This window comes from Oncorhynchus gorbuscha, linkage group LG15 (genome assembly GCF_021184085.1).
Source record: "Oncorhynchus gorbuscha isolate QuinsamMale2020 ecotype Even-year linkage group LG15, OgorEven_v1.0, whole genome shotgun sequence".
Taxonomy (NCBI): domain Eukaryota; kingdom Metazoa; phylum Chordata; class Actinopteri; order Salmoniformes; family Salmonidae; genus Oncorhynchus; species Oncorhynchus gorbuscha.
Genome location: NC_060187.1, coordinates 39,810,346 through 39,838,276, shown reverse-complemented (window position 1 = coordinate 39,838,276; position 27,931 = coordinate 39,810,346). Strand labels below are relative to the sequence as shown.

The following is a 27,931-nucleotide window of genomic DNA, read 5'->3' as shown; positions in this document are numbered from 1 at the left end:
TGCCCCTAGCTATCCGCAAATTAAAAAAACAAGAACATTGTGCCATCTGGTTTGCTTAATATAAGGAATTTGAAATTACTTATACTTTTAGTTTTACTTTGATACTTAAGTATATTTTAGCAATTAGATTTACTTTTGATATTCAAATATATTTAAAACCAAAACACTTTTAGACTTATACTCAAGTAGTATTTTACTGGGTAACTGACTTGAGTCATTTTCTACGAAGGTATCTTTTACTCAAGTATGACATTTGGGTACTTTTCCCACCACTGGTATTTGGGTAGTCAATTGTGACAGCCTTCATTGAACGGCCCTTCTAGTCTCTCGTCAACTGAAATGATTGCCATCAGGGAGGCGGAGCCAACCGGCACAGCCGAAAGGGCGGTATATGGTCATTTACAAATGGGCTGCAGCCAGCTGTTGCTGCTGGAAATGTACGCGCGGTTGGAAGGAGCGCTCCTGAATCATTATCATCTAGAATCAGGTGGACATTTCTAGCCACGGCACCGCATATTCACTTCAACGACAACGAATACTTCTTGAATTTTTTAAGAGATTCCAAAAAATTATAAAATAGACACTGCTGTCATATTTATCCGTCAATACCGGCTCAAACACAGAGTAACCTACAGTTAAGAACAGGGCAGAACGTGACACCGGAGAGATATCAAAGAACAGGTGAGCTGGGAGCGGTCATTGTTTTCTTCTTATCAAAACAATATACATTTAGCCTCCACTCAGAGTTTCCTTAAAATGATCTGTGCTATTCTGAGAAAACTGTAAATGATGGCATAGGCTAGTAACATGCTATTACTGTTTAACTCATTTATAGTAGATACTTAGGAATGCGTAACTCTGGGACATAAATACGATTATTAACCGAGTATTTGTGCATCAGAAATGCAGTAATTATTTGGGAGTCTTGTGTATTATTAACAACGACACATGCAGGCCTCACAGCTGTATTTATAGTGCTGTTGCCCAGTTGTATAATTGACTAAAGACTGCCATGTGCCTGGTTATGCTATATTTGACACAGTATTCCACTTGATAGGCTACATTCAAAGGGCCAATCATCGGGAGGCCTGTTTTTATTGATGGGTTCCTCTTGGTCAAAAGAGATAGGATCAATCAAAGATGTTTCTAATGTGAGCAAGAAGTTAGTTGTATTTTCAGGCAGATGAAACGTGAGATTTCATCCAATAGAGAAAGTAGTGGGGAAAGTAAGCCTAACCCTTGCATGACAAATAATACATTTGCATTCTTTGGCTCTATCCCACTATGAGTCATCCCTAAGTCAGATCATATTTGTGTCACAATTGAAGATGAAAGGAAATGGATGGTGAGATTCTTACACATTTACAGTAGTGGAACAATAATGCCACAAGTGTACCTATCAAGACACAACACTTTCAAGTCATTTTTGCATCTACACATCATAGTAATGACTGACAAATACTGTGCCTATCATAAGTATTCACCCCCCTTGGAGTTCTTCACAGTTCATTGTGTTACAATGTGGGATTAAAATGTGTTTCATTGTCATTTCTGTCAACAGTGTACACATACTGTTCTGTAATGCCAACGTGGAATTAATGAAATAAAATAAAACATGTAAATGTTAGAAAAATGAAAACACTAATATATCTTGATTAGACAAATATTCACCCCCCAGAGTCATGTTAGAATCACCATTTGGCAGTGATTACAGCTGTGAGTCTTTTTGAGCAAGTCTCTAATAGTTTGCACATCTAGACTGTGCAATATTTTCCCATTATTATTTTCAAAATTCTTCAAGCTCTGTCAAATTGGTTGTTGATCATTGCTAGACAGACATTTTCAAGTCTTGCCATATATTTTCAAGCAGACTGTACGTAGGCCACTCAGGAACATTCACTGTCTTCTTGGTAAGCAACTCCAGTGTACCTTTGGCCTTGTGTTTTAGGTTATTGTCTTGTTGAAAGATTGGTCTCCCTCCCGGAGTCTGGTGGAAAACAGACTGAATCAGGTTTTCCTCTAGGATTTTGCCTGTGCTTAGCTCCATTACGTTTGTTTTTATCCTGAAAAGCTCACCATTCCTTGCCGATGACAAGCATACCCATATTGATGCAGCCACCACCATGCTGAAAAAATATGAAGAGTGGTACTCAGTGTTGTGTTGTGTTGCATTTGCCCCAAACATAACAATTTTTATTCAGGACAAAAGGTAGATTTATTTGCCACCTTTTTGGAGTATTACTTTACTGCCTTGTTGCAAACAGGATGCATGTTATAGAATATTTTTTATTCTGTACAGGCTCCCTTCTTTTCACTCGGTCATTTATATTAGTATTGTAGAAGCATCCTCAGTTCTCTCCTATCACAGCAATATAACCTCATAACTGTTTTAAAATCACCATTGGCCTTATGCTGAAATCCCTGAGTGGTTTCCTTCTTCTCTGGCAACTCAGTTAGGAAGGACATTTATATATTTGTGGTGACTGGGTCTATTGATTCACCATCCAAAGCCTAGTTAATTACATCACCATGCTCAAAGGGATATTCAGTGTCTCCTTTAAAAAAAATGTTTTAAAGACCTACAGTGCATTCTGATAGTATTCAGACCTCTTGACTTTTTCCACATTTTATTACGTTACAGCCTTGTTCTAAAATTTAAAATTAAAACATCTTGGTCAATCTACACACAATACTCCATAATGACAAAGCAAAAGCAGGTTTTGACATTTTTGCAAATATATTACAAATTAAAAACTGAAATATAATATTTACATAAGTATTCAGACCTTTTACTCAGTACTTTGTTGAAGCACCTTTGGCAGCGATTATAGCCTTGAGTCTTCTTGTGTATGACGCTACAAGTTTGGGACACCTGTATTTGGGGAGTTTCTCCCATTCTACTCTGCAGATCCTCTCAAACTTTGTCAGGTTGGATAAGAAGCATTGCTGCACAGCTATTTTCAGGTCTCTCCAGAGATGTTCGATCGGGTTCAAGTCCAGATTCTGGCTGGGCCACTCAAGGACATTCAGAGACTTGTCCCGAAGCCACTCCTGCATTGTCTTGTGTCACACGGGACTAGGTGTGTGAGGTAAGAATCAGGCGCGGAGAATTCCAAAGGGAGAAGTGCACTTTAATATGGCACCAAAAGCAATGCCCAAAACACAGGGCGTGAAAAATATGGACCAACCCAAAACACAGGGTACCAGGTCCGGAGCACGAACACACCCAAGAACACAACACGTAACACAAGAACAATCCCGCACAAAACCAGGGCGGGTTTACTAGCCTTAAATAAGGAAGCCCATCAGGCAAACACAATTAGACACAGATGCAACTAATAAGGCAAAACAAACAGAAAACGGAAAAGGGATCGGTGGCAGCTAGTAGGCCGGTGACGACGACGACCGCCGAGCACCGCCCGAACAGGCAGGGAAGCCAACCTCGGCGGAAGTCGTGACATCTTGGCTGTGTGCTTAGGGTCGTTGTCCTGTTGGAAGGTGAACCTTCGCCCCAATCTGAGGTCCTGAGTACTCTGGAGCAGGTTTTCATCAAGGATCTCTCTGTACTTTGCTCAGTTCATCTTTCCCTCAAGCCTGACTAGTCCTCCAGTCCTTGCCGCTGAAAAACATCCCCACAGCATGATTCTGCCACCACCGTGCTTCACCTTAAGGATGGTGCCAGGTTTCATCCAGATGTGATGCTTGGCATTCAGGCCAAATAGTTCAATCTTGGTTTCGTCAGACCAGAGAATCTTGTTTCTCATGGTCTGAGAGTTCTCTAGGTGCTTTGGGCAAACTCCAAGCAGGCTGTCATGTGCCTTTTACTGAGGAGTTGCTTCTGTCTGGCCACTCTATCATAAAGACCTGATTGGTGGAGTGCTGCAGAAATGGATGTCCTTCTGGAAGGTTCTCCCATCTCCACAGAGGATCTCTGGAGCTCTCTCAGAATGACAATCAGGTTCTTGGTCACCTCCCTGACCAAGGCCCTTCTCCCTCAATTTCTCAACTTGGGACCTTCAATGCTGCAGACATTTTTTGGTACCCTTCCCCAGATCTGTGCATCGACACAATTCTGTTTCAGAGCACCACTGACAATTCCTTCAACCTCCTGGCTTGGTTTTTGCTCTGACATGCACTGTCAACTGTGGGACCTTATATAGACAAGTGTGTGCCTTTCCAAATCATGTCCAATCATTTGATTTACCACAGTGGACTTCAATCAAGTTATCGAAACATCCCAAGGATGATCAATGGAAACAGGATGCACCTGAGCCTTTGAGTCTCATAGACTCAAAGACTCTGAATACTTATGTAAATCGTAAAAATAAAAATAAAATATTAGCAATTAAAAATTAACAGATTTTTTTAAACAGAATTTGATTTGTCATTATGGGGTATTGTGTAGATTGATGAGGAAAAATATTAAATTAATAATTTTTAGAATAAGGCTGTAACGTAACAAAATGTGGAAAAAAGGAAGGGGTCTGAATACTTTCCAAATGTGTTGTGTCTACCAATTGGTGCCCTTCTTTTCAAGACATTGAAAAGCTCCCTGGTTTTGTGATCGAATAGTGCTAGAAATGTACTACTGGACTGAGGGACCTTACATATAATTGTGTGTGTGGGGTTCAGAGATAGGGTAGTCATAAAACAATCTTGTTAACCTCTGTTATTGAGTCCATGCAACTTATTATGTGATTTGTTTAGCAAATCTTTACTCAGGAACTTATTTAGGCTTGCCATAACAAAGAGGGTGAATAGTTATATAACCAAGAGATTCTAGTTTTTTATTAAATGTATTATTTTTAAATATATATATATATCTTCTCTTTGACATTATGGAATATTTTGTGTAGATAAATGACAAGTAAAAATCACAATGAAATTAATTTAAAACCCAATTTCTCACGCACCAACATTTGAAGAAATCCAAGGGGGTGAATACTTATGATAGGCACTGTATAGCCTTTATACGGTGCATAAATAATGTACATTTGGGGGTTGTATTGTGTGTGTCCTTCAGGCCTATATACAGGTACAGTAGTTCATTCCCATTGCATGTACAATTCCCTTTTAAATGATGCATATTTTTATGGAGAATTTTGTAAACGCTAGAGAACATTGAAACACTATTTGTATGGACTAAATTCATTTTAGATGACGCCAGTGGCTTAGAGGGTGTACATTATACTGTCACAATAGAGACGCAGGATTTTCTATCATGAAGGAAAGATTTGCCGTGGAGCAAATATGTAAAGTGGAATCTGGTCTAGCGGCTGTTTTAAATGCATTTTATTTCTTGCTTACATTATTATCCTTTCATTCAGCTCTGCAAAAATCTTAACTTGGAGCAAAGCATAGCCACCAGAAAATGTGCAAGCATCAACAGAAAGGCACAAATTATATGGTTAGGATACATTAAAAAATATATTTTCAAAGTAGTATATTTACCACAGTTTCCAGTAAAACACTGAAATACAGTATTTCCAATGCTTACAACAAATATTTGTTAATCGTGAACTGAAAGGTTGAATTCTTTGCATGACTTGACAACATCTGTGTTTGTTATTCTTGTTCTCTAGTTGCTTTTCCATGGACAGCAATATGTTTGTTTCTGAAAGAGAGCATCTTTGACCTTTTGTTTTTTTAATAAAACCACTAAACTTGGGCACTCAGTATTGAACCTGTTGCCCCTGGTGCATTCATGACTACATCTCTGTCTCTCTCTCTCTGTGTCTCTCTCTCTCTGTGTCTCTCTCTCTCTGTGTCTCTCTCTCTGTGTCTCTCTCTCTGTGTCTCTCTGTGTCTCTCTGTGTCTCTCTGTGTCTCTCTCTCTCTCTCTCTCTCTCTCTCTCTCTCTCTCTCTCTCTCTCTCTCTCTCTCTCTCTCTCTCTCTCTCTCTCTCTCTCTGTCTCTCTCTGTCTCTCTCTGTCTCTGTCTCTGTCTCTCTTTCTCTGTCTGTCTCTGTCTCTCTCTGTCTCTGTCTCTAAGCTGAGACACGACACTATGGTCTTGACATGTCTCTGTGGTTCACAAAAATCCCAAAGCTCTTCCAGAAAGATCAGGTGTCCTGTCCATAGTGTGTGTCTATTCTGACTCAATCCAAAATATACAGGCAATTTAATTATCTCCTGTTAAAATTAGCCAGATATTTCCTCACCTCTGCTTTGCAAATGTCCAGCCAGGGAGTCATTGCAAATAACAAAGCGCATAAACTGTCTGACCATGCTGTGTCACATTCGAGTTTTAAATAAACATGGGGTGAAATATAGATTTCTTAACCATAAATTAGTCTTGCAAATTGATACTGCATTGGCCCACTGCATTGCTTTTAGAAGATTTCACACAAACCTTAATCTGTGATAAATTCAGCGAGGAATGAAGTGTTAACTTTTTTATAATCATTTGCATTTTATGTCAAGGTTTGCGGGGGCTTTATGTATTGGGTTATGCAAATATGATTCCTGCTTTCTATTTTGGGCCTGGTTTCTCATCTTGCCATTGAACTGAAATGACTGGAGCATCAGCAACTAATACTGAAAACACTCTGCTTTTATGCATTTTCCCAGCTAATATTGTATGGTAGCGTTCATCTAAGAGTATGGTTCTCTGTTCACTGTTATTGACCTTAATGGGGAAATGTATGCTTTCTCCTTCTGCAAGGGGTGAACATTAGCAAGTTTCCATTTCATGTATTTAATGGAATGTGGAATGACACAGTCATGTACATATACAGCAATGATCCGTGTTCATGAGTAAGTTCCCATTTAACGTTCACCGGTATTGCTATAATTAAAGCCAGTGTGTTAGTGAGAAGTACCACACCCCTGTATCAAGTCCTCCACTCACTCATATTGAAGTAGTGCTACAGTGTTGACTGGTAATGACAAAACTGTTTGTTGTCGGTGTTCTTCACCCTGTGGTGTCCCAGTGAGACACTCAGCAATTTCTCTGGGGACAGCCAGGGTGTCTCTGGGAGAGAGGGCCTGACTGTGCTAGAGGCCTACTCTGTTAGTGTGTATGGTCTCGTTTCCACTGTCTGGCCTCTGGGAAGGTGTCAGAGGAAGCTGCACTCTGTCCCTAGGAGCTCGAGACCCTGGGGCAACTGTGTGTGAGTGCAATTATTGCAGTATTACAGGACACAAAATGTTATTTTCTACTCCACTTACTGTATACAGTATATCATCTATAGATTACCACAGGCATTTTCCTGGTCTTGAATACCATGGTCTCTTGAGTGGCAAAAAGTAATTGGATTCCATCCTATAGTGTGTGAACAAGATCATTGGAAATTAAAACCGTAACATTTGCTATACCCCCCCCCCCCCAAGGCAGCCAAATGTACATTCTCAACAACACTCCAATGGTTTTTAAAGAGAGTGAAACTCAGGTACATTTCTCTCTAACTTGACTTTTATGAGCCTATTTGAGACCTCAAGTGGCGGTTGTCATGCGGACTACGTTATCCAGAATTAGCTGACATGATGCGTGTACGGGTTTACTGGCTTCGTCGCTGGGGGTTTGAGAAACCCTCAAACCAACGGTGAGGGCCAAGTCCTCACTGTTTAGAGGGGAGGTAAATGCTATATTTGCCCGGATGTGTGGTGTGTAATTCTGACAGAAAGGAACTTTCTGTAAACCCCAATGTGATAAAGATCTCTCTGGCCTCTCTGTAGCTCAGATCTTCCACTTCCCTCTACTGTCTTCATTTACATCAGAGGCGAAATGCTCTCTTCTGCAGAACTGTACATGCTAGTCATGTAGAGTTCTCCTCTCAGTTGCAGAAAACGATTGTCTTTTTTTATTCAGTACAATGCAAGATGGTGCAATCCTAATTGGTGCAGTCATTTGGTGTGTTCTTGGTGGACCTCTTGTATGTGCAATCCAATAGCTGAGCAGTTACAACTATTTTGCCCCAGTATCTGTTACTAGTTTGCTGTACTAAAGATTTAGGAGACTTGTCTACTTTCTAATTCTGTCAGTCATAATAAAGTGGTATTATTCAGAGAAGTTTCAGTAATCGAAAATGGAGTACCAACGATGGATATTTTTCCACACGTTGATTGATTCTGTTCTATTTTACAGTTTGAGGTGTAAGTGTCTTGTCTTAGAGGCTGACTCCGGTGGATACTTTATAAGGTAATGACGGGGGGCACAGAGGTGGATTCCTCAGAAATGCCCTGAATGCCTGTGTGCCAAGCGTGGGCAAGGGGGCAGCGGGCACTCTGGGGGTCGTGGGAACACCGGCACCATATCCGCTCACTCACCATGTGGATGTGGCTTCTAAATATAGATGCCATACGTGTCCAACATGAGAAGGGAAACTCCTCTGGGCTTTGCATCCGTAGAGACAGTACAGTACAGTCAGTTACTGCCAGCTGAGGACAGGGACGCAGAGAGTTGTACTAGACCTAACTTTCTAATCTCAACAGTGTACTTATCTGATGTTCAAAGTTTTTTAAATGATATATTGTGGATACCATTGTTATGCTCAATGTCATTTATAAATGTGACGTTCCTGATCTTGTATATTGCTGTGTTTACAACGCAATTATGTACAGGCCAATGGTGATTTTGAAATAGTTAGAGTTTAATGGCTGTGATAGGAGAACTGAGGATGGATCAATAACATTGTAGTTACTTCACAATTGTAGTTACAACACCATAGTGCCCATCATAAAGCTAAGGACCCTGGGACTAAACACCTCCCTCTGCAACTGGATCCTGGACTTCCTGGCGGGCCGCCCCCAGTTGGTCAGGGTAGGTAACAACACATCCGCCACGCTGATCCTCAACACAGGGGCACCTCTAGGGTATGTGCTCAGCCCCCTCCTGTTCTCCCTGTTCACTCATGACTGCATGGCCAGGCACGACTCCAACGCCATCATTAAATTTGCCAATGATACAACAGTGGTAGGTAGGCCTGATCACCGACAACAACGGGGCAGCCTATAGGGAGGAGGTCAGAGACCTGGCCGTGTGGTGCCAGGACAACAACCTCTCCCTCAACGTGATCAAGACAAAGGAGATGATTGTGGACTACAGGAAATAGAGGACCAAGCACGCCCCCATTCTAATCGACGGGGCTGCAGTGGAGCAGGTTGAGAGCTTCAAGTTCCTTGGTGTTCACATCACCAACAAACTAACATGGTCCAAGCACACCATGACAGTCGTGAAGCAGGCACAACAAACCTTTTACCCCTCAGGAGACAGATCCTCAAAAGGTTCTACAGCTGCACTATCAAGAGCATCCTGACTGGTTGCATCACTGCCTGATATGGCAACTGCTCGGCCTCCGACAGCAAGGCACTACAGAGGGTAGTGCGTATGGCCTAGTACATCACTGGGGGCCAAGCTTCCTGCCATCCAGGACCTCTATACCAGGCGGTGTCAGAGGAAGGCCCTGAAAATTTTCAAGGACTCCAGCCACCTAGTCATAGGCTGTTCTCTCTACTACCACACGGCAAGCTGTACCGGAGTGCCAAGTCTAGGTCCAAGATGCTTCTAAACAGCTTCTACCCCCAAGCCATAAGTCTCCTGAATATCTAGTCAAATGGCTACCCAGACTATTCACATTGCTCCCGACCTCCCCTCTCCACACCACACCTCTTGTCATCTATGCATTGTCACTTTAATTAACTCTACCTACATGCACATATTACCTCAACTAACCGGTGGCCCCACACATTGACTCTGTACCGGCACCCCCATGTATATATTGTTATTTTTTACTGCTCCTCTTTAATTTCTTGTTACTTTTATCTCTTTTTCTTATCCATATGTTTTGGAACTGCACTGTCGGTTAGGGGTTCGTAAGTTACTATTTCACTGTAAGGTCTACACCTGTTGTATTCTGCGCATGTGACTAATACAATTTGATTTGATTTAACCTAAATGAAAAGAAGGAAGCTTGTACAGAATACAAAATATTCCAAAGCATGCATCCTGTTTGCAATAAGGCACGAAAGTAAAACTACAAAACATGTGGCAAAGAAAATATCTTTATGTCCTGAATACAAAGTGTTATGCTTGGGGCACATCCAACAAAACACATCTTTGAGTACCACTCTTCATATTTTCAAGCATGGTGGCGGCTGCATCATGCTATGGGTGCTTGTTATCGGGCAAGGACTAGGGAGTTTTTCAGGATAAATAGAAACAGAATAGAGCTCAGCACAGGCTAAATCCAATAGGAAAACCTGATTCAGTCTGCTTTCAAACAGACACTGGGAGACAAATTCCCCTTTCAGCAGAACAATAATCGAAAACAAAATGTCAAATTAACACTGGAGTTGCTCACCAAGACAACACTGAATGTTCCTGAGTGGCCTAGTTAGAGTTTTGACTTAAATCTGTTTTAAAAATCTATGGCAAGACTTGAAAATGTCTGTCTAGCAATGATCAACAACCAACTTGACATAGCTTGAAGAATTACAAAAATAATAGCAGATATTGTGCAATCCAGGTGTGTAATGGTCTTAGAGACTTACCCAGAAATATTCACAGCTGTAATCGTTGCCAAATGTGATTATAAGATATATATATATACAGTTGAAGTCGGAGGTTTACATACACTTAGGTTGGAGTCATTCAAATTTGTTTTTCAACCACTCCACAAATTTCTTGTCAACAAACTATAGTTTTGGTTAGGACATCTACTAAGTCATTTTTCCAACAATTGTTTACAGACAGATTATTTCACTTATAATTCACTGTATCACAATTCCAGTGGATCAGAAGTTTACATACACTAAGTTGATTGTGCCTTTAAACAGCTTGTAATATTCCAGAAAAGGACATCATGGCTTTAGAAGCTTCTGATTAGGCTAATTGACATACTTTGAGTCAATTGGAGGTGTACCTGTGCATGTATTTCAAGACCTACCTTCAAACTCAGTGCCTCTTTGCTTAACATCATGGGAAAATCAAAAGAAATCAGCCAAGACCTCAGAAAAAAAATTGTAGACTTCCACACAAGTCTGGTTCATCCTTGGGAGCAATTTCCAAATGCCTGAAGGTACCACAATCATCTGTACAAACAATAGTACGCAAGTATAAACACCATGGGACCATGCAGCCATCATACCACTCAGGAAGGAGAAGTGTTCTGTCTCCTAGAGATGAATGTACTTTGGTGCAAAAAGTGCAAATCAATCCCAGAACAATAGCAAAGGACCTTGTGAAGATGCTGGAGGAAACAGGTACAAAAGTATTTATATCCACAATAAAACGAGTCCTATATCGACATAACCTGAAAGGCCGCTAAGCAAGGAAGAAGTCACTGCTCCAAAACCGTATAAAAAAGTCAGACTATGGTTTGCAACTGCACATGAGGACAAAGATTGTACATTTTGGAGAAATGTCCTCTGGTCTGATGAAACAAAAATAGAACTGTTTGGCCATAATGACCATCGTTATGTTTGGAGGAAAAAGGGGGATGCTTGAAAGCCAAAGAACACCATCCCAACCGTGAAGCACGGGGGTGCTTTGCTGCAGTAGGGACTGGTGCACTTCACAAAATAGGTGGCATCATGAGGACGGAAAATGATGTGGATATATTGAAGCAACATCTCAAGACATCAGTCAGGAAGTTAAAGCTTGGTTGCAAATGGGTCTTCCAAATGGACAATGACCCCAAGCATACTTCCAAAGTTGTGGTAAAGGGGCTTAAGAACAACGAAGTCAAGGTATTGGAGTGGCCATCACAAAGCTCTGACCTCAACCCCATAGAAAATTTGTGAGCAGAACTGAAGAAACGTGTGCGAGCAAGGAGGCCTACAAACCTGACTCAGTTACACCAGCTCAGTCAGGAGGAATGGACCATAATTCACCCAACTTATTGTGGGAAGCTTGTGGAAGGCTACCCAAAACGTTTGACCCAAGTTAAACAATTTAAAGGCAATGCTACCAAATGCAAATTGAGTGTATGTAAACTTCCGACTTCAACTGTATGTATATATATATTTTTTTACAAATGCTAGAATTTATCTTACAGTTCGACATTACGTTTTGTAATGTATTTTGTGTAGATCGTTGACAAAAATTACAATTAAATACATTTGTAACACAACAAAATGTGGAAAAAGTCAAGGGGTGTGAATACTTTCTGAATGCCCTGTACTGTCACACCCTGACCTTATTATTCTTTGTTTTCCTTGTTATTTTGGTTAGGTCAGGGTGTGACATGGGTGATGTATGTGTTTTGGTCTTGTCTAGGAGTTTTGTATATTTATGGGGCTGTACACTTTCTAGGTAAATTGTATGTCTATGGTTGCCTAGATTGGTTCTCAATTAGAGGCAGCTGTCTATCGTTGTCTCTGATTGGGAACCATATTTAGGCAGCCATATTCTGTGGGTGATTGTCTATGTCTATGTCAGTTGCTTGTGTCAGCACAGTTCTTATTATAGCTTCACATTCGTTTATTGTTTTGCATTCAGTGTTCAGTGCTTTCTTTAATTAAAACATCGTCATGAACACACACCACGCTGCATTTTGGTCCGCTTCTTACGACGATCGTGACATGTACAAACATTCACTTATTTTCACTATAATCTTCTCAATCCCAACTGTCATTTTCAGCCCTACCACTCAGTGGGCTGCTCTTAGTTATTACATCCACATGACCAGGCCCGTATGTCGGTACCATCTTTTTTTCTGAACCTGAACATGGGAGAAGAGGGGGTGGTGTAGAACTTTCCCTTCTGGAAAACACACTGTTTAACTTCCGCTGGTTTCACCAGGGCCTGTTGTACCTTACAGGCTGACTGGTTTATATTTGTAACCCTGCTAGCTCTGGTCCCAGGTTAACCCAGACTGAGGGGTGTCAGACTGCTCTAACTTCATCCCCCATCGCCTCATCAGAGTATAAATAAACAGGCTGCCATGACAAGGGGGAAGGGTGGGACTTAGGTCGCTTAAACAAAACACATGACATTTTCCCATCAGAATTGTCTGAAGGTTAAGACCCATACTGTACGGTGGTTGGTGCTCTTATTTTGATAAGGTTGAGTGGCACCACTGTGTATGGGCCTACCCGTAACCCTTTATGAAGTGGCCAGAGGTCTCAACCATATGGTTTAGTTTTTGAACGTTAGCTAGGTTTGATTGTGTAATGGGCTGTTGATGTTGCCTTGAGATCTACAAAAGACTATATATCTCAATGGGCTATCCTGATTAAATAAAGTTAACGTAATTAAACATTTTCATTACTAGGATGACATTTACATGCTGTGCTGAAAAGGGGATGAGTTCAAATGACTGAGTTTAGATTTTTTTATATATATTTATATCTATTTCCACAGTGTTAAAGCCATCTGTCAGACACGCAGACCGTAAACACAATGGGAAGGAAAAAAATACAAATCTCTCGTATCCTAGACCAGCGGAATCGACAGGTACAACTCCTTAATTATTCTATCACTTTTGATTGATTACTACATTTGACATGGTATAGTTAAACAGTCACAGACCAAATAATACACGTACCAATATATTTCTGTTCCCAGGTGACATTCACCAAGCGTAAGTTTGGCCTGATGAAGAAAGCGTATGAGCTGAGTGTACTGTGTGACTGTGAGATCGCCCTCATCATCTTCAACAGCACCAACCGTCTGTTCCAGTACGCCAGCACTGACATGGACAAGGTCCTGCTCAAGTACACAGAGTACAGCGAGCCTCACGAGAGCAGGACCAACACAGACATACTGGAGGTATAAATACATTACTCAACATGTTCTCCCGTACGTGTAGTAATCTGTTGCATAACTATATGCAAGGTTACAATTACATTCATTCCCAAAAAAGGCACACTGTTGAGAGTGCCATTGACGTTGGAATGCATACGTTTATGAAATGCTTACTTGGGCTCCCCCACAAAGCATTGAAATAACAATGTTGGTACAGTCCACTTCGGTATTGTTAGGACATCCCCAAGAATCAATAGTATAAATAGTGCTGTCGTATCCTTGAGGTAATGTCTGTGTGCTGCTCTTTCCTCTGTCCTGCTACTGTAGACTCTGCGGAGGAAGGGCCTGGGCCTGGACGGGACAGAGCTGCTGGACACGGAGGAACCCATGCAGGTGGCAGCAGAGAAGTATGGCCCACACAGCGAGGGCATGGACCTCTCCCTGGCCCGCCAGCGCTACTACGTTAGTACTCACACGGGTCTTATTAGACAGGTGCTGTCTGAGCCAAAGGCTGTACATTAACTAAAGTTGTTTCATTGCTATCTTTTATTCTGTGAATAATGGCTACATTTGAGAAAATTATTCCATTGAACTGTCAAACCATTCATGTGACTCAGTGAGGACTTTAGCTCTGCAATGCAGCTACAATAAACCTAACTTTCAAATCTTAACTCAAACCGACACTCTCTCATATTTCTCCTCAGGCCCCCTCCTTGCACTCACCAGAGGCCCAGTTCCTGGTGTCTACTGGCTGTGAGAATGGATACACCAACTCCTCCAACCCCAGCCCGAGCTCGCACAGACCCCCGGCCTTCAAGCCCCTGGGCCCCAGACCAGGCTCAGCCACCCCTGCAGGGCCCCACTGCCATGCTGCCTTCATGTCCCCACACTCAGGTGACCTGGCCCCCTAGTTCCTCTTTGCAAACATTCCTAGAGTGTTAGAGGTTCCATTCTTGACGTGGTTTGTCTACAGAATGGCTGGCGTGAATGAGTGTCCATGAGTGTAAGTCCATCTCAGTTCTGTGCAGCCAGCTGTGCACACAGGAAGTGAGTGTGTGTGTGTGTGTGCTGTTTGAAACAGTCCCCACAAGTGAAACAGCGTCTGGAGGCTGATCTGTGGTTTCTGAGCAGTGAGTGTGTTGCACCTGCTGGTCATCTCAGATCAGCTCAACCCCTCACTCTTCACACCATATAGTTATTAGTAGACATGTGTAGAGATGCCACTCAGTTGTGTGTGATCGCAACCAAGCTTTGTAGTCAATTAAATCAGCATTTTGAAAGACTATACACTACTGTACGATGCTTGTAATATGCCCTTTTTATCAATACAGATCAGAGCTAAATGTATGGTAAAAATACGTATTATGCTTACTACCGGTAAGTTCATGTGTGAATACATTTTTTTGTTATCAGGTTGACATTAATAATGTACGCTTTGGTAATCTGAAGTAATCTGAAGTGGCAGACGTCTATTAGAGATCCTAAATGAACTTTTACAGGCAGAGCGAGTGAGAGAGATTGAGAGAGAGAGTGATTGAGTGTTCTGTCGGTGAGTGAAACATCTTGTTCTCACTTCCTATTTGTGTTCTCTCTGTTCAGGTATTGGCAACTCTATGTTCTCCCATGGCAACCTGAGCCGGGCCTTGGAGATGAAGACTCCTCCCCCTTTGAATCTGGGCAGTGAGAACCGGCGGACAGAGAGCCACCCAGGCATGGGTGGCACACGCGCCAATTTTAGCAGTTCTGTAAGGATCTCTTAAATCCTACTTGTCAGTCATAACGCGAGGTTAGCATGAGGTACTGCAGTAATGCAGGCTACATAGTTCCACTACCACTCATGGTGATTATGAAGGAGCAATCAGAGAGCAGGGTTATGACAATATCATTATGAAGGGACCAATCAGAGAGCAGTTATGAGGATGTTATTACAATGAGACCAATCAGAGAGCAGGTTTAAGATTATGTAATTAGGAATCGACCGATCAGAGAGCATGGTTATGACGATGATATTACAAAGGAACCAATCAGAGATTAGGGTTAGGACAATGTCATTATGATGTGTCAATCAGAGAGCAGGGTCATAACAATGGCATTATGATGATGTAATTATGAAGGACCAATCAGAGGACAGGGTTATGATGATCTCATTATGAAGGGATCAATCAGAGAGCAGAGTTATGACGATATCCTTATGAAGGACTAATCGGAGAGCAGGGTTATGACGATGCCATTACGAAAGGCCTGTATTGTTTTGTAGATAGCTTTTTAAAACTAATTAATGAATATATTAGGCATATTTACTTTGGATGGTGCCCACATTGACCATGTCCACGCTTATAAATTTCTGGGAAATTGGATTGATGAAAGGCTATCTTTTAAAAAGCATATTGAGGAGTTAGTTAAGAAGTTGAGAATGAAAATGGGCTTCTTCTATAGATATAGGTCATGCATCTCGTTAAATAGCAGAAAGCAGATTATTCAGTCAACATTCCCACCGGTTTTAGACTATGGCGACATCATCTATATGAATGCAGCTGCCACTACATTAAAGCCATTAGATGCAGTTTTTCATTGCACATTGTGCTTTATTATGGGCGACAGGTTCAGTACACATCAACGCGTTCTTTAACAAAAAGTAGGCCGGCCGTCTTTGAAGTTGTGGAGGTCGATTTATTGCTCTCTTTTTATTTATAAAGCTCTCTTGCAAAAACATCCCCCGTACCTAACATCATTACTAACTTTAAGACGTATGAGTTACCAGACCCGGTCTCAGGGAGGGCTAACTCTGAAGATCCCTTCAGTCTCTTTGGCAGTTCAAATTGTTAATTGGGGACCTCTTTGCTGAGGAATGTGATTGTTTTTTCTTGAGTGTGTTTTTTTTTGTGGTAATCTTGTATATTTGTATCATGTGGTATTTGTAAAGTGTGTATTTGCAGGGCTCCCTTGTAAAAGAGACCTTAGTCTCAATGGGACTCCCTGCTAAGACAAAGTAAAAATCTCTCTCTCCATGTGATGTTCAGAGAGGCCTACTGTACCCGGGCATGCACCCAGGGAACCACATGCTGGCAATGGGGAAGACAGGTCTGCTGACTCATGGTCTGGGGGGCTACAGCCTCTCCTCTGCTGGACCATCTGGTAAAGGCTGCAGCTCTGCTCCTCTTCAATCTTCACCTGCTTCTTAGTTAGTGATTTACAATAATTCTCCTCTTCCCTCCCAGACTACAGTCACCCAGGTTTCTCCCATGCTGTGAGTCTACATCGTGGGACTGTGAACCCATGGCAGACAGAACAACCACAGGAGCAGCATGTACCTCACCTCAGCCCAGCGTAAGACCACTGATATTTTATTTAACGAGGCAAGTCAGTTAAGAACAAATTCTTATTTTCAATGATGGCCTAGGAACAGTGGGTTAACTGCCTTGTTCAGGGGCAGAACGACAGATTTTTACCTTGTCAGCTCGGGGGTTCAATCTAGCAACCTTTCAGTTACTGGCCCAAAGCTCTAACCACTAGGCTACCTGCCGCCTCTACACTCTAACCACTAGGCTACCTGCCACCTCTACACTCTAACCACTAGGCTACCTGCCACCTCTACAATCTAACCACTAGGCTACCTGCCACCTCTACACTCTAACCACTAGGCTACCTGCCGCCCTATATACACCTTACTCAATTACTCAGTGTTCGCACAGTGATGGACCTGATAGTGTTGTGTGTCCTCTAGTGGCCTCTATAGGAAAAATAGCAAGTGAGGATTCATTTCATACTATATCATGCATGCATATACTATTCTCTTTTCTCTGTCCGCTTGCTGTGTACCAGGATGTCCAGTGGAGGGTGCTCTTTTCCTTCTCAGTCCTCAACCCCCACCCCTCCTCCTCACCCCTCCCTCAACCTCAGCATCAAATCGGAGCGCTGCTCCCCGGAGCACATCTGCTCCCCGACCTCTCCGCCCGTGCGCCACTTGAGGCAGCACTCTCCAATGAGCACCTCCAATTCCGCTCACCACACCCCCCAGGAGCCCTACCCAGCCAATGAGAGAGAGGATTTCCCCAAAGGAGGTGTTCCCTACCCGTCTCAGCACGGGGCAGAGGAGAAAGGAGGGCTGCCCCTGAGGCAATTAGAAATCAGCGACGGGTGGCAAAGATAGCTGGCAGCGACTACCACACACACAAAAATCCTGCCACATGGTTTCCAACACACAGAGAGAGGTGAATGGGGAGATGGGGTTCACTCGTTCACATCATCCCAGAGGAAAGAAAGACCCCCCTTAGAGCTGAGCTGGACTCTCCATTGTAGGCAATGAACATGTGGCACTGCCTCTCTGATTTTGATACAGTGAGGAGATACCGTGGGTGTGTTGTTGTTGGGTTTGGTTGGTTTGTCTGCGTGTTGGTTCAAAGGGGTGTCAAACCACACATCTATGTGGTTCTCTCCTCCTGCTTGGGCTACAGCACAGAGCAGGGCAGGGGTGAGAGCATCAGTCATTTAGCCACGTAGCTTAGAGCACAGTGTTTCAGATTAATGCTTCACATTCAGGTCCCCATTTAATGTACATATATATGTAACTTTAATGCTTAGTTTATCCTTCAGCCCAAAATCAATGAAGTGGTCAGCTCACGGGAGACCAATTAGGGAGCAGCAAGGTTCCATTCATCTGTCGTGGTCTCAATGGGCATGGCCTCGTGATAGTGAGTGGGAAGTTGGTCTGGATAGGAATTGATCACAGAAAAACAAAAATGTAATCTGCACTTATGGATTTTTGTGTTGAAAATCTGTGCATTTTTAAGTCTCTCAGGGATTTAGATCATTGGTTCCATTACAAAGGTTTAGTGTTGCTTTTAATAATACTGAGCAAAGCTGTTTGTTTTTACACTATATCCTGCATAGTTTAATTATTTCTTTTTGGACACTGGCCTTAATCATGAAAAATGATGACATCAATTTAAGACCAAAGGATATGTAATGTGTTTATTTTCTTAAATATGAATATTCAATATAAACCAAAGTTTAGCATCTAATGTATTTCTAAAAATATCTAAAGGCATGTAAGAATTATCCATCAGTAGTAATCATTATGCATCTTCAATCTATTCCCCCTTGTGAACAATTAAGGTCCATATTCAGTATAACCATTTTATAAAGTTTAGCTTTTTTTTGTTTAAATAAATTAAAAAGCTCAGGGCTGGACTACCGCATTTGGGGTCACTGGGGAACCGACCTCCAGGTCCCCTGCTTTTCAACAAATTTTGTATTGGGAAAATGTGCAGTTTTATATCAAATCAAATCAAATGGTGTAGTAGACCTTACAGTGAAATGCTTACTTTACAAGCCCTTAACCAACAATGCAGTTTTAAGTAAGAGATTTATTTTTTTAAGTAAGAGACAAGAATAACAAATGATTAAAGACCAGCAGTAAATAACAATAGTGGAGCTACATACAGGGGGTACCGGTTACCCCGGTGTCGAGGTAATATAGTTACCCCGGTGTCGAGGTGATATAGTTACCCCGGTGTCGAGGTGATATAGTTACCCTGGTGTCGAAGTGATATAGTTACCCCGGTGTCGAGGTGATATAGTTACCCCGGTGTCGAGGTAATATAGTTACCCCGGTGTCGAGGTAATATAGTTACCCCGGTGTCGAGGTAATATAGTTACCCCGGTGTCGAGGTAATATAGTTACCCCAGTGTCGAGGTAATATAGTTACCCCGGTGTCGAGGTAATATAGTTACCCCGGTGTCGAGGTGATATAGTTACCCCGGTGTCGAGGTGATATAGTTACCCCGGTGTCGAGGTGATATAGTTACCCCGGTGTCGAGGTGATATAGTTACCCCGGTGTCGAGGTGATATAGTTACCCCGGTGTCGAGGTAATATAGTTACCCCGGTGTCGAGGTAATATAGTTACCCCGGTGTCGAGGTAATATAGTTACCCCGGTGTCGAGGTAAGAGGTAATATGTACATGTAGGTAGAGTTATTAAAGTGACCATGCATAGATAATAACAGAGAGTAATAGCAGCGTTCTGGGGCGGGGGGGGGGGTCCTTTTGAGGATATGAGGACCCATACCAAATCTTATATTACAATTCTACATTTTGTCATGAGGCTAAGAGAAAATGTTACATTTTTAAAGCACATTTTCTGCAATTCTACACTTTTTGGTATGGGTCATAGAGAACAATTTACCGTTTTGTAGCTCATCTCATGCTATTGTTCACATTTTGCCAAGAGGTTGAGAGAAATTTTTGCAGTTGTAAAGCAAATTTCCTGCAATTCGACACATTTTGGTATCATATGATATCTGGGGGGGAACCCGACCTCCAGGTGGCCCCCAAACCCTGTGTGCCCATTTGGTAATCCAGCCCTGCAAAAGCTATTTATTCATGTGTGGAAAGGGAAGCAATTGTCAGTGGGGCAATGGGAATAAGGTATGTTGAGAATCAGACACCTATCAAAGAAGCTGCGTAAGTTAACTTTTGTCTATGAAAAAACACTTTTTATTGCTTGTGTGAGTTTGTGTTTTTGATTATTCTTTTTTTAATGATGTTTGTGTAGTATGCACTGGATTTTTGGTGTGTTATTGTTTCATTTATCCATTTTGTGTTTAAAAAGTCTGAAAAAATGTATAATGTAAAATGACCTTGTATCCATTTTGTTTCTCATTGTGGGTTTGTGTGTACATTGAAGTTAACTATTTTGTCCACAAGAGGGCAACATATTTCACACTATCACTCTGGAGGCAAGACAGAATGCAGGACAGAATCAGCCATTACTAGTGGTTGTTAATTCATCTGACAAAAATGACAGGTTCAAGCAGTGGACTGTGATGGTATTAAGATAAAACTGCATCATTAGTGTATTGAAGACATACACATAGAGCACTTCAAGTTATGGTTGACCACATGAAATTAATTTGTATATATGTGTCCATATTGACACAAATTACACTGAACAAAAATATAAACACAACATGTAATGTGTTGGTCCCATGTTTCGTGAACTAAAATAAAAGATCCCAGAAATGTCTCATACACACAAAAAGCTTATTTCTCTGACATGTTGTGCACAAATTTGTTTACATCCCTGTTCGTGAGCATTTCTCCTTTGCCAAGGTAAACCATCCATATGACAGGTGTGGCATATCACGAAGCTGACCATTACACAGGTGCACCTTGTGCTGGGGGACAATAAAAGACCATTATAGGAACGCAATGCCACAGATGTATCAAGTTTTGAGGGAGTGTGCAATTGGCATGCTGACTGCAGGAGCGTCCAGCAGGGCTGTTGGCAGAGAATTTTATGTTAATTTCTCTGCCGCATCCAACGTCATTTTAGATTATACTCGTCGTCCTCACTAGGGTCTTGAACTGACTTCAAAGGGCAAATGCTCACCTTAGAATGCCATTGGCATGCTGGAGAAGTGTGCTCTTCACGGTTTCAACTGTACCAGGCAGATGGCAGGCAGCGTGTATGACGTCGTGTGGGCAAGCGGTTTGCTGATGTCAACGTTGGGAATAGAGTGCCCCATGGTGGCAGTGGGGTTATGGTATGGGCAGGCATAAGCTATGGACAACGAACACAATTGCATTTTATCTATGGCAATTTGAATGCACAAAGATAATGTGACGAGATCCTGAGGCCCGTTGTCGTGCCATTCATCCGCCGCCATCACCCCTTGTTTCAGCATGATAATACACGACCCCATGTCGCAAAGATCTGTACACAATTACTGGAAGCTGAAAATGTCCCAGTTCTTCCATGTGTGCATTTTCACCAGACATGTTGAGGATGTTTGGGATCCTCTGGATCAACGCGTACCACCACGTGTTCCAGTTCCCGGCAATATCCAGCAACTTCGCACCGCCATTGAAGAGGAGTGGGACAACATTCCACAATCAACAACCTGATCAACTATATGCGAAGGAGATGCATGGGGGAAATAGTGGTCCCACCAGACACTGACTGTCTTTCTGATCCATGCCCCTACCTTTTCTAATTCATCTCTGTAACCGACAGATGCATAGCTGTATTCCTAGTCATATAAAAGCCATAGAATAGGACCTAATGAATTTGACTGAATTGACTGATTTGCTTCTATGAACTGTAACTCAGCAAAATCTTTGAAATTGCTGCATGTTCCGTTTATATTTTTGTTCAGTATATTTCCCTTGTGGATAAATGTAGAATGTGAAAAACATCATTTTTTTGCATACATTTATTTGACATATTTTCTAAACACTGTATTTATCAAAACAGCCCATGGCTTCATACTTATTTTAATGATGTGGCTGTCTTTTAATAAACATGATTTGACTTGTATCTTATTTAGACCACCTTAGGGCTGTAAATCTAATTGACTGATTTTTTAAATATTTTTAAACGTGATTTAGAAGTCACAGCATTTCCTTTCGGTGTAAATTAATCTGAAGACGGATACAATGATATTTGCCACGTGTATCTATCTTTCATGTGTCCATTGAAAACATCTGGTCACTCATTATAATGTCAGACCACTCTGTCAAGCCACCAGGTTCCAACTGAGGGGAGAACAAGAATGGAGGAACACTTAAAAAAGCCTAAAAGCTTTCAACATTAAAAGACAGTGTACATACAGTACACGATGCCTTACAGTCACAGCTGGACATCACATACAGTACACGATGCCTTACAGTCACAGCTGGACATCACATACAGTACACGATGCCTTACAGTCACAGCTGGACATCACATACAGTACACGATGCCTTACAGTCACAGCTGGACATCACATACAGTACACGATGCCTTACAGTCACAGCTGGACATCACATACAGTACACGATGCCTTACAGTCACAGCTGGACATCACATACAGTACACGATGCCTTACAGTCACAGCTGGACATCACATACAGTACACGATGCCTTACAGTCACAGCTGGACATCACATACAGTGAATACACTTCTCTATGCCTCCCTATAGAGCATTTCCCTGCAATTTAGACTGACTGGGAGGAAATTGGCTAGAATGATCCCGTTCCCACACTGTGTCAGCACACCCTCTCTGCTCCCCAAAAGAAAAGAGTGTCACAGGGGTCGTGTCTGGGCAGCTCCCTTGAGGATAGGGCCAGTCTGCAGGCCATGTCTGAAGTCTCCTCTGCCTGGTTGCTGCCTGGTCCCTATAGCAACAGCCCTGGCGGCTGCAGACGGCAGACATGGGGCCTCCAAACACATGCACATAATTAATGTGATTATATAGATATGTCAACCCTGTCACCTTCCAGTTCATTAAGCTGGACACTCTCCCAGACCTGTCAGAGGCTAGTAGAGGCCTGGGCCTGCCTGGCCATATACAGCGCTTTGCATTTGCCTTTTACCTGGAGGGACAATCAGAGCCAGCTTAATGCAGGGGCTTACTGGGGCTGAAGCCCCTGGGCCCCTGCCCGTGGGGGGCCCAAGAGGCAGCAAATAGTACAAAATAAATAGCCTGCTGCTGCACTGCTAGTCATCAGATGGGAGGAGAGAAGGTAGGGGGCCCATGTGGGTAACTGGGGGGCCCTACCTTGATTGGGTAACTGATTTTTTAATATATATATATATTTATAATAAACTGCATAATAAATAAATGTGACTGGTCAATTGTGTGAGTCAGGGGGGCTAGGTTCCATTTTTTAATCCAACCACAGGACTGTGGTTGGATTAAAAAATTTGAGCCTAGCCCCTGCCACACAATCTCTCAATGTTCAAAATAAACCAGAGAGCATAATTTATCCACAGAGTATCAATAGTTCATAAAAAATAACTGTGGAATAAGTTTTATCACAAGCACATACATAAATGAAGGAAAAGTATTTGCCCCATTTTCATATTTTTGATACTGAATGTTATCAGAGCTTCAACGGAAACCTAATATTAGATCAAGGGAACCTGAGTTTACAAATAACAAAAAAATGGATACTTTATTTATTTATTTAATTAACAAAGTTATTCAACATCCAATATTCCTGTGTGAAAAAGTAATTGCCCTCTTACACTCAATAACTGGTTGTGCCACCTTTAGCTGCAATTCCTGCAACCAAACACTTCATGTAGTTTTTGTTCAGTCTCACATTGCTGTGGATGAATTTTGTCCCACTCTTGCACAGTTGGGTCATGCAGCAAGACAATGATATCAAACACACAATCAAGTCTACGTGAAAATGGCTAAAAAGCAACAAATTTGAAGTTTTTGAAAGGCCAATCCCAATTGTTGTGGCAGGATTGAAATTAGCAGTTCATGCTTGAAAACCCACAAATATCGCTGAGTTAAAGCAGTTCTGCATGGAAGAGTGGGACAGAAATCCTCCACAGTGATGTGAGAGGCTGATCAACGAATGCAGAAAGTGTTTGGTAGGAATCATTGCTGTTAAATGTGGCACAACCAGTTATTGAGTGTAAGGGGGCAATTACTCTTTCACACAGGGGCAATTACTCTTTCACACAGGGGCAATTACTCTTTCACACAGGGGCAATTACTCTTTCACACAGGGGCATTGGGTGTTGCATAACTTTGTTTATAATATTAATGGAAAAAAGTATGTAATTGTTGTGTTATTTGTTCACTCAGCTTCCCTTTATCTAATATTAGGTTTTGGTTGAAGATCTGATAACATTTTGTGTAAAAAATATGCAAAAATAGAGAAACTTTGAAAGAGGCAAATACTTTTTCACAGCACTGAATGTATTATATTTCTATGGTTGGTTGCCTTTTGCAGATTTAAAAATACAATCCCAGGAAAAGCACACAGTTTGGAAGCAAATGCCTACCACTGAAAAGAGAAGTCTGTAGAACCAACAGAAACAATGTTTTCTCAACAACTTCCAATTTGTAGCTAACAGAAGCATTGTTTTTCAAAGTAGCACATCTTGACAAAGGCTATTGCCAGACGAGCGCATCGGCCATCACCGTGAGTAGCCTATCGGGCCAGATTAAGAAATCATAGGCCCCAAGGCTTTGGGTTCTTTTCGATTTGTGGTCAAATTACTGTTTAACAAAAAGCCCCTTTATAATAAAGCCATAAAAACATTTGCCATGTGGCATAGGCTACAGTTGAGTACATGCGTTTTTAGTATTTCCACACATGGAGAACATTTTTAGCAGCTTTTTAAAAATGCATTTCATGCAATTCTACGTCATTTACATGACAGAAGACATTGAGTCTTTTTAATTTCACACAAATTACCAAAATGAGTGGCAACTCTGACACTGACAAGCTGAGCTCAATCTGGTCTTGAATTCAAACAAACAATAGCCAGGTCAATGAAGCAACACACAGATTGTACAATATTAGGAGGAAATATATACAGTATACAGTATATATATATAACAATGGCTACAGTAGGCTACTAAAGCACACTGACTTACCTAATGATGAAGATGAAGCCATTGGCTTAACTGTAGCCTATGCCGCAAGCATTATTACGGCTTTATTATAAAGGGACTTTTTCTTCATCAGTAAATTTACCCCAGCATCAAATCTTGGTGCACAGATTTGTTTACAGATCATGATGGTGTACTCGGAATGGGGGGCTATAACAACAAAGCGCCAGGGCCTATGATTTCTTAATCCGGCAATGGAGGGTTTGGTGTGAATGTTAGGGAGAAAATTCTCCCAATGAAGTCAAAGTACTCAGATTAGCTGTGTTGCCATCATTGTAAAAGGCTCCATGATTTCAAAAGCATCACAAAGGCAAATGAATGATAAGATTTAAAAAGGGGGGAATATTTCTTGAACATTTCACTCAAAGTTTTCCAGCACATCATATAAAAATCTATTGTTAAACTGTCAAAGTATTTTGTTATTGCAAGAGATATTTAGGATCAGAATCTCAGCCATCCATAATACACAGGGTTCCAAGGTGTTAACTGCTCCCCTCTCTGGTAAGTTCTCAGTGTTTGAGCACGATTTCCTCCATTGAAGCATATCCCAACTCACCGGCACATAAAGGCTCAGACAAGGGGCCATCCCTCTCTAAATTGGGCATCTTTGTGGGTTTTGACTGGATGTGGAAGTCAAATAATATCTCCAATAAATCATGTCAGCTCTGAATAACACCCTGCTGGCCGCAGTCTGGATGTGACACATCTGAGGGAAGGTTTTGTTACTTATTACCAGGGATATCTGACAGAAGTTTGCTGTACAATATCCAGCTGTTTTTAACCATATCATTCCACAGTAGGAGTGATATCCAGCTGTTTTTAACCTTATTCCACAGTAGGAGTGATATCCAGCTGTTTTTAACCATATCATTCCACAGTAGGAGTGATATCCAGCTGTTTTTAACCTTATCATTCCACAGTAGGAGTGATATCCAGCTGTTTTTAACCATATCATTCCACAGTAGGAGTGATATCCAGCTGTTTTTACATTTACATTACATTTAAGTCATTTAGCAGACGCTCTTATCCAGAGCGACTTACAAATTGGTGCATTCACCTTATGACATCCAGTGGAACAACCACTTTACAATAGTGCATCTAAATATTTTAAGGGGGGGCGGGGTGAGAAGGATTACTTTATCCTATCCTAGGTATTCCTTAAAGAGGTGGGGTTTCAGGTGTCTCCGGAAGGTGGTGATTGACTCCGCTGTCCTGGCGTCGTGAGGGAGTTTGTTCCACCATTGGGGAGCCAGAGCAGCGAACAGTTTTGACTGAGCTGAGCGGGAACTGTACTTCCTCAGTGGTAGGGAGGCGAGCAGGCCAGAGGTGGATGAACGCAGTGCCCTTATTTGGGTGTAGGGCCTGATCAGAGCCTGGAGGTACTGAGGTGCCGTTCCCCTCACAGCTCCGTAGGCAAGCACCATGGTCTTGTAGCGGATGCGAGCTTCAACTGGAAGCCAGTGGAGAGAGCGGAGGAGCGGGGTGACGTGAGAGAACTTGGGAAGGTTGAACACTAGACGGGCTGCGGCGTTCTGGATGAGTTGTAGGGGTTTAATGGCACAGGCAGGGAGCCCAGCCAACAGCGAGTTGCAGTAATCCAGACGGGAGATGACAAGTGCCTGGATTAGGACCTGCGCCGCTTCCTGTGTGAGGCAGGGTCGTACTCTGCGGATGTTGTAGAGCATGAACCTACAGGAACGGGCCACCGCCTTGATGTTAGTTGAGAACGACAGTTTGTTGTCCAGGATCACGCCAAGGTTCTTAGCGCTCTGGGAGGAGGACACAATGGAGTTGTCAACCGTGATGGCGAGATCATGGAACGGGCAGTCCTTCCCCGGGAGGAAGAGCAGCTCCGTCTTGCCGAAGTTCAGCTTGAGGTGGTGATCCGTCATCCACACTGATATGTCTGCCAGACATGCAGAGATGCGATTCGCCACCTGGTCATCAGAAGGGGGAAAGGAGAAGATTAATTGTGTGTCGTCTGCATAGCAATGATAGGAGAGACCATGTGAGGTTATGACAGAGCCAAGTGACTTGGTGTATAGCAAGAATAGGAGAGGGCCTAGAACAGAGCCCTGGGGGACACCAGTGGTGAGAGCGCGTGGTGAGGAGACAGATTCTCGCCACGCCACCTGGTAGGAGCGACCTGTCAGGTAGGACGCAATCCAAGCGTGGGCCGCGCCGGAGATGCCCAACTCGGAGAGGGTGGAGAGGAGGATCTGATTTTTAACCATATCATTCCACAGTAGGAGTGATATCCAGAAAAAAAGATACAATTTGAGGCAGAACAATGTTAAATTGTGATACTGCATCATATTGCTAAAAAGCTAAATGAAATTGATCACACAAAAATCTAAATACATTTAACACAAATATATTAGATTGGAGGAATAAGTGCAGGGAAAATGATCAACGATTAAAATATTATCCACTCTGGAGGTTAAGGTCAGAGGTGAGGGTCAATTCAGCAGCTAGACACCATTGTCATGGATGATGTATTTTGTCAAATGGTGAATTAACTTTGAAAAAGCCCTTTCTTTTCTCCCACATTATATGATATACAAGACAAGTCAAGTCAGTGGGAGAAATGAAAACTAAAATTTTTATTAAAACATTTTGCTGGGATAATTAAAACATGTGGTATTGGCTAAGGTGTGATTAATCACCGATAATAAAAAGACAAGATTTAAAACAAGAGTTTAATAATTTCATAAGCCAGTAACATTTGCCACACAGACAACAGAATAAAACATTTGGTATACAACTAAAAGTTCAAACCGTGCATTCATAAGTCTTTTGTTGAAAAAAACATTTTCATACAAACCACACAACGTAAAATGAATACC

General features: G+C 42.1%; 1 protein-coding gene across 3 annotated transcripts; it reads left to right on the top strand.

The window, feature by feature from the left end:
• Positions 1-430: 430 nt before the first annotated feature.
• LOC123998217 (myocyte-specific enhancer factor 2B-like) lies at positions 431-19,709 on the top strand. 3 transcript variants are annotated; one of them, XR_006832235.1, is made up of 10 exons: positions 431-681; positions 13,303-13,395; positions 13,507-13,710; positions 14,014-14,178; positions 14,391-14,580; positions 15,286-15,431; positions 16,707-16,821; positions 16,905-17,013; positions 17,509-19,156; positions 19,407-19,709. XR_006832235.1 is itself a non-coding variant. In XM_046303249.1 (9 exons), exons 2-9 carry the CDS (start codon positions 13,342-13,344, stop codon positions 17,834-17,836), a joined length of 1,281 nt encoding a protein of 426 aa, XP_046159205.1. In that variant the 5' UTR covers positions 431-681; positions 13,303-13,341; the 3' UTR covers positions 17,837-19,709. The 3 variants fall into 3 exon arrangements, 2 of the variants coding, with proteins under 2 accessions (XP_046159205.1, XP_046159204.1); XM_046303249.1 differs by having other exon boundaries at positions 14,014-14,148; positions 17,509-19,709; XM_046303248.1 differs by having other exon boundaries at positions 17,509-19,709.
• The last annotated feature ends 8,222 nt before the right edge of the window (positions 19,710-27,931 follow it).

Excerpts from the sequence above, each read along its gene's own strand:
- LOC123998217 (XM_046303248.1), top strand. The coding sequence starts at position 13,342 with ATGGGAAGGAAAAAAATACAAATCTCTCGTATCCTAGACCAGCGGAAT. Across the intron at positions 14,581-15,285 it reads CTTCATGTCCCCACACTCAG|GTATTGGCAACTCTATGTTC; the intron begins GTGACCTGGCCC and ends CTCTCTGTTCAG. Across the intron at positions 16,822-16,904 it reads CTCCTCTGCTGGACCATCTG|ACTACAGTCACCCAGGTTTC; the intron begins GTAAAGGCTGCA and ends CTTCCCTCCCAG.